This window comes from Microtus ochrogaster, chromosome 2, assembly GCF_000317375.1.
Source record: "Microtus ochrogaster isolate Prairie Vole_2 chromosome 2, MicOch1.0, whole genome shotgun sequence".
NCBI lineage: Eukaryota > Metazoa > Chordata > Mammalia > Rodentia > Cricetidae > Microtus > Microtus ochrogaster.
Window position 1 is genome coordinate 54,817,149 of NC_022010.1, and position 7,297 is coordinate 54,824,445.

Sequence of the window (7,297 nt, forward strand, 5' to 3'; positions counted from 1 at the left end):
GAACAAAAATGGAATGAGTTCCATGGATCACCTCTAATTTTGAAAAAACACTCACTTGGTCAGAATGGGATAAGATTCTGTAAGCTGTACTTCCCGCCTACCAAGTGATATGACTGTAGGCTACTGTGAATGCCACAATCCAAACTCATGATGCAGTAATCTATAAAGTGAAACATTTTCGAAAGGACATATTGTAACACTAAGTCAAAATATAAGGTGGAATGTTTTCTAAGAGATCTTGTGCTCCCCCCAAAAAGGAAAGTAAAGTTAATTTAAATCCACTTTTTATTTTTCATAGACTTTAATAATTATACATTACTCTTGACATAAAGACAGTGAAATCTTAAGGATAAGGAGACAATTTATATAGCCTCTTCTATTCGTTGTTCAGGATGGAAGTTTCCAAAGGGTGTAGGTGTGAGATTTAACACTGGAAAAATACTTATGAAACTTGTTTAACTGGCTGCACTCAGGACCAGGCACAGCACAATAAATAGAACTGCATAATCTTTTAAAAAGATCGCTGTATTTTAACCTAGCCTTACTAAAGAAACACTATCAGTGAACAATCCAAAACTCTACAATGTAGATAAAAGGAAAGTTACAGTGGAAATCTGAGCAACATTTCTCTAATTTCTTTGCACTCATACATCAGCATTCTTAAAAGGAGGATAATGCACATGGCAAATCCAGGACAACAAAACCAAACTTGGTCAGGTAGTTTCTTTGGATCATTCACTCTGGTCACAAGCCTAGTTTGCTGGTAGGTGTAAGTAGAAAGTTTTTGAGATCTTTTTCATTTCCAATAGTCAGGGTCTCTGGATATGAAGTCACATTGGAAGCAAACTGATTAAGCAGCACCATTAATCCACATGTCAACAAGTCATTGCATAATCGGTATCTGTCAACATCGTTTAACAGTCTTTAAAACATTGCATGGAAGAAGACCCTTCCTGAACAGCAGTCCACTGTGTAAAGACATGCACTATGCAAGGATTTACACATTATGTACGTCTATCCAAAAGACCAAAAGAAATGTACCACCTAATAATTTAAATAACATACTCAGGCTTAAAATAAATACTTTGTTATTACACTTGTGTACTAGAGAGTGTCAGACATATTGAGTACCCTTCCCCCTCTTGAAGAGGAAGCATGGTGCTAGCAATATCAGCCAGAGAGTGAACAGGGGCTAGCTCTCCAAGTTCTCAGAAATGTGCCTCATTGTGCAAACATGGAAACTATTATTGAAACATACTGAAACAGTGAGACAGAATTGATTTTTTTCTCTTTTTTATGACCCAGTTTTTGTTACCAGTTAAATATAAGAATAATTCATCTAGTCACAGAATGGAAACTATCATGCTGCTATGACCACAGATACGTTGAGAAGCTCTCTGAGCAGTGAATAAAAAACATATAAAAGTAATATTTCTGCAATTGGTAGACTCACTGTTTTCAGAATTTCAACAAGCAAACAAACATGACACATGTACCTTGTAAAAATAATGCCACTCTGGCCCCAAGAATCACTACAGCACAGCTGTTCTTACAGGGGCAAACGCCTGTAACCACTATTATGTTTCTTTGTGGCATTCCAGTTCCCACTGCCACTCTGAGAAGCTTGTCCACCTAAGTTTGAGGAAAAGAACAGCTATGATGTGGATCATATTTTCAATGATTTTTAAATTGTACTTAAAAAAAGATTCTTAATAATTGAGTATATAAAAGTCCTTGATATTGAATTTCTCTTAGTGAAATAAAATATACTTTAACAAGATGATGTTAATTTAAGTCTGACCACCTGACTCTATTTCTCTTTCTCTCACATTTTCAGAGGGAACTGAATTATCTGTTAAGCTCAGCCTTGCAAATGCCTGTTATAAAGACAAAATAGTTCCCAAGTACCCCATAAACAGTCCTGATTGATAATGGGGGAAGCTATGTATAATTGGAACATTAATCTTTTATGTTTTTAAATGGAAATATTTCTTACAAAACGGTTACTCAAAAAAAAAAAAAAAACAAAAAACAAAAAAAACACAGAGCTGCAAGCGGTCTGGCCACAAATGCAGAGCCATTCCCTAAGTACCCATCCACGGGTACCGAGATCTGGCCTTCCACTCCCAGTAGAGTCCATGAGCGGTCCTGTTTACACTTTAGTGGAGATGAGGGAAGGGGTGGCCACCTTACAGACACATTTACAGGCAGCCATTGTGTGCCATGAGAAATGCATTCACCAGTTCAGATAAAGGTCAGGGAGCCCCTTCAAACACTGGCACATAGGAATGTTTGTTTTGTAAGACCTACCAAAGAAACAGCAAGACAAATGAGAACACACAGAGGCACTAGTCTCAAAGCTGCACAATATGGAAGCAAAGGATTTGAGATGAAAAATTCAGGAAAATATACACATAGTTTGCTGAGACAGAGGAGAGAGACCACAGTTCTAATCTTCGAGGCTACGGAATGCATTCTGCATGTCTTCAAGAAGTTGTGCGTAGTCCGCCTTGATCTTTGCCTCACCATCTTTCACTGGATCCTGAAAAAGAAAATAATACAAATTCAATTTACCTATGGGAAACAATTTTTTTCTTTCTTTTTGTTTTTCGAGACAGGGTTTCTCTGTGGTTTTGGAGCCTGTCCTGGAACTAGCTCTTCTAGACCAGGCTGGTCTCGAACTCACAGAGATCCGCCTGCCCCTGCCTCCCAAGTGGGGAAACAATTTTCAAGATGTAATTCATATGGAATACCAGGTCAGGTTGAGGTACACTGGTGAATCACAGGTAGGAGTCAAAACTACCCCATTTTCTTTTACAGTGGAAATGTGCAAATGGACTAAAATAAAACAAAACCGATTATTTCAGTTTTGAATTTTGCCTGCTGCTGACACTCAGTGCTCAAACATCAGCAGCATGTCCATCAGTGGAAATCCTGTAGCATCACACATAAGCAGGTGTGTGCACACAACAACTGGGAGTTAACTCAGTAGATTTCCTGTGGAAGGCTGGAGCATCACAGTAAGTCAATACAGCACATCTAACTCAATCCAGGTCATCAGGCTTAGGAGCAAGTACCATTACCCACTAGGCCACTTTGTGGCCTCCAGGTCTGTGTTTCTGTAGTATAAATATATCCAGAACATCATTTTCAATGGGTGATTAATACATATGCTTAATATCATGACTTAGAAATAATGCAATGTAATCCAATTCATCAACTATTTATAAAAACACTCATATATGTGGGTTTCTACTGGAAAGTTCACTGAACTGGTTAAGCTTTGCTATGAGAACGTGGAGTCTAGGTGAGATAATAGATACTTTAGTAAATTAACTCCATCTAGCCTGGAAGTCACTCTAAACTGCCTAGTCGCTAAGACAGGGAGAAAAGGCATTAGGATTTATTTTAGACATGACACACTATCATGTTTTAAATGTGTGTGGTGTGCCTGAGTATATATTGGTATGTACCTTCCTCCATCATTGGTACATCATTTGTGTGCCAAAGCCCTTAGGGGTCACGAAAGGTGCCACATCCTCAGAGTTTCACGAGTGTGATACACCACATGGTGCTGGGGAGCAAACCCAGGCCCTCTTCAAGAGCAGTCAGTGCTCTTGACTGGTGAGCCAACTCGCCAGCACTACAACCTTTACCACTGGGATTCCATTACTTGGAAGACTGTTTTGGTTTTATACAACCTAAGCATTGTAAAATGAAAAATGCAAATTTCAGGAACTTAGAGATGGCCCAGCAGTTAAATAAAGACTTGCTGTTTTTCCAGGAGCCAACTTTAGTTCCCAGCACCCACACTGTGCACATGCACGAGCTCCAGGTAATCCAACACCCACTTATGGCTTCCACAGGTACCTGCACACATGTGGCACACAGATGTAAAGTGAAGTAAACCTTAAAAAAGAAAAACGCAAATTTCATATCTCAGGTTTGGAACTCAAATAGGGCAGGAAGGAAAAGTAAGGGAGGGAAGGAGGAAGGTTGGCTTCTCTCTAACAAAGGCTACAGCAGAAAGAAACTGTACCTTAAATTTCATGGAGGAAAGTTTATAGAGGATCTCCCCCATGTGCTCACGGATAATGGACCATGTGATTTTATTGTCACTCTGGGCAGTGGTCTCAACAGCTCTACGGGCCATGTCATAAAAGGAAATCATGTTGGACAGCATCCCCACTGTCTTATAGAATGGACAGAACCTGGGGAAAATGAACAACAGGGCAGTTAGCAAAAACAACCTACAAAGCAAACTCACACTTTTATGATGTGGGAGTGATTTCTTATTAATAAAGAAACTGCCTAGGTCCCTTGATAGGCCAACCCTTAAGTGGGTGGAGTAAACAGAACAGAGGGCTGGGAGAAAGAAGCTGAGTCAGAGAGTCGCCATGATTGTCCCACTCCAGACAGACGCAGGTTAAGATCTTTCCTGGTAAGCCAGCTCGTGGGCTACAAAGATTAATAGAAATGGGTTAGATTAATATGTAAGAGCTAGCCAATAAGAGGCTGAAACTAATGGGGCCAGGCAGTGTTTAAAAGAATACAGTTTCCGTGTAATTATTTCGGGTATAAAGCTAGCCGTGCAGGCGGCCGGGTGCTGGGGACACAGCTCTGCTGCTCCTTATTTCAACAGAGTGGCACCCAACACTTTTATCAAATGAAACTCTACGAATTACCAGTCATTGGTGTCTTTACACATATATTCTGCCTCTAACTATTAAACAGAACACAGTGAAGTACTCTAATGGCTTGTCACAGTCTGTTTTGGTACAAGCAGTTAAATGTGTAACTCGAGTGGTAAAGCAACTGAGTTGTCAAGATTCCCTGTGATCAGAGATAAGGTTTAATGAGAAATAGGAAAGCAGAGAATTGCAAAGTTCCGAAGTTACCCTGTCTCCCCCCACCCCGTTCTCTTTTCACTGTGCTGAACTGAGAGTCTTGGGTATGCCAAGTAAGCTACCCCCAACCTTCAGTGCCCTTTAGTATATTCAGTTTTATCTACATATACCTTTACTTGTTTTTGTTTGTTTGTTTTTTGAGACAGGGTTTCTCTGTAGCTTTGGGGCCTGTCCTGGAACTAGCTCTTGTAGACCAGGCTGGCCTCGAACTCACAGAGATCCACCAGCCTCTGCCTCCCGAGTGCTGGGATTAAAGATGTGCACCACCACCACCCGGCCTATCTATACCTTTAAAAAGCATAGACACACGGATGTGTGTGCACAGATACACACATGCACACACACACAAGCAAATGATCAATTCTAAGTATTCTTTCTGAAGAATTCTGCCCCTCTTTTCTTTATATGGTGGTTCATTCAGGACAGATCAGAGTTCTGATGCTAACTGACATACTGACTTATTTTTTATGTTCACTCCATTCTGATCACTCCTACTTGTTCAGTTTTCACCTTTTCCAGGACAGAGTCTCTTCTGTCCACCACTGTGTGCACCACACTAGCTTCTGCAGGCCCTGACAGCATTTGCCTCATTATCAGAGGAGTAAGACATGGATGTGTGCTACTGTCCTTGGCTTTGTGTGCATCTGGAGGGCTTGGAATCAGGTACATTGAGCCACTTCCCTAGCTCTTTTTGGTCTTTTATGGAGTCAAATATGATTTAAGAGAGAGAAGGTTAGCTTAAGACACAAGGCTCAAATTCTCAATGTGGAAAAGAAATAGACAGGCTGTCTAACCAAGAACAGCACTAGTAGAGAGTGAAAAGAAGCAGGCACTGGGCAGGGGTGGGAGAAGGTAGGACGGGATCTCAACAAGATCTTCTGTAGCAAGAAGCTTGGGGTCCTGGGGAAATTAGAAAGGGGTAGCACAAAATGAATACTTGGGCAAAGACAGGAGAAAGCAGCAGGAAAGAAAGATGAGGCAGGGGATGCTCCCCCAGGTCTGGCACAAAGCCATAACTCACTCTAATTATAGACATTTGTGTGCGTGAAAACAGCAGAATTTGACTAACAAGCAAACTGCGATGCACGGGCACATTAGATGTCTGCTATAAACATAAAGAACAAGCAATATACTGAGTCAGAATGTACATGTATGAGCAAGTTTTCAATGTGCAGGCAGCTTCTTTGCCAAAATACAACATAAAGTCTTCAAATGCCTATAACTCCAAGATCTGACACCTTCACACATGCAGGTAAAACACCAATGCACATAAAACAAACAAAAATACATTAAAAAAAAAGAAATTAGGCCTGGTGTGGTGGTACGTACTTTTAAATCCCAGCACTCTGGAGATAGAGACAGTCAGATCTCTGAGAGTTAGAGGCGAGACTGTTCTACAGAGTGAGTTCCAGGACAGCCAGGGCTACACAAAGAAACCTTGTCTAAGGGAGAAGAGGGGAGGAAAAGTAGCACAGCATACCTGTCGTAAGGAGTGTACCCATTTTGCTGTAGGAAGTCATCTTTGATAAGTTTTGCTACCTCCAGAGTGATTTTATCTGTCTCTGCTAAAGAAGCCTAGAAAACAAAAGGATACTTTAGGAAATTTCATCCCATTGGTGGGATCAATGACAACAAAATCAATTAGCAAGCAGGCACCAACACACACTTACTTATCACTAATAAATTCTTGATTTTTAACAGTGGTAAAACAGTACATGATATAAAATTAGCATCCAGAGTGACTCATGCCTATGATGTCCGTACTTGGCCAGCTGAAGCAGAGGACTGCAGTGAGTCCCATCCCTAGGCCGGATGGCAGACTGAGTTTCAGGCAGGTCTGAATTGCACTTCTTGAGGTTCTTCAGTAGTGCAAAGCACCATCACAGTCAAACATTTGATCTTGTACACTTGAAACTCTAAGCCCACAAGGTGCCCTATTTCAGACAGCTGATAAAAGTAGAACCATACAGCCGGGCGGTGGTGGTGCATGCCTTTAATCCCAGCACTTGGGAGGCAGAGGCAGGCGGATCTCTGGGAGTTCTAGGCCAGCCTGGTCTACAAGAAGTAGAACCATACACTATTTGTGTATTTCATTTACAATGTCCTCATTCATCTATGTTGTAGCAGTGACTAAGGGATCTGTCTCTCGTTCACCAAGAGGTGGACACCTGAACCACTTTTACTCTTGGCCACATGGATAATACTCCTACGAACATGAGTATGCAAGATTTCTAATTTTTAAAAAAATCATTATTTTATGTGTATGAGTGCTGTGCCTGCATGTATGTATGTGTGTTATGTGTGTGCCTGACTCCCAGGGGTCAGAAAGCACTGATATCTTGGAACTGGAGTTATGGATAGTTATGAACGGATCTGAACCCTGCAAGAAC

General features: G+C 41.0%; 1 protein-coding gene across 4 annotated transcripts in view; it reads right to left on the reverse strand.

Annotated features, from left to right (window-relative positions):
- Nucleotides 1-267: 267 nt before the first annotated feature.
- The window catches only part of Atp6v1a (ATPase H+ transporting V1 subunit A), a 54,419-nt gene continuing 47,389 nt past the window's right edge, over nucleotides 268-7,297 (reverse strand). For 3 of the 4 annotated variants that reach the window (XM_005345009.3, XM_013352313.2, XM_026786045.1), the window contains exons 14-16: nucleotides 6,388-6,482; nucleotides 4,040-4,211; nucleotides 2,064-2,542 (exon numbers count right to left, since the gene is read on the reverse strand). In XM_005345009.3, coding sequence (XP_005345066.1) covers nucleotides 2,450-2,542; nucleotides 4,040-4,211; nucleotides 6,388-6,482 — 360 coding nt within the window. In that variant the 3' untranslated portion in view covers nucleotides 2,064-2,449. Of the gene's footprint in view, nucleotides 2,543-4,039; nucleotides 4,212-6,387; nucleotides 6,483-7,297 lie in introns of all 4 variants that reach the window. The other variant, XM_005345007.3, reaches the window with a different exon arrangement.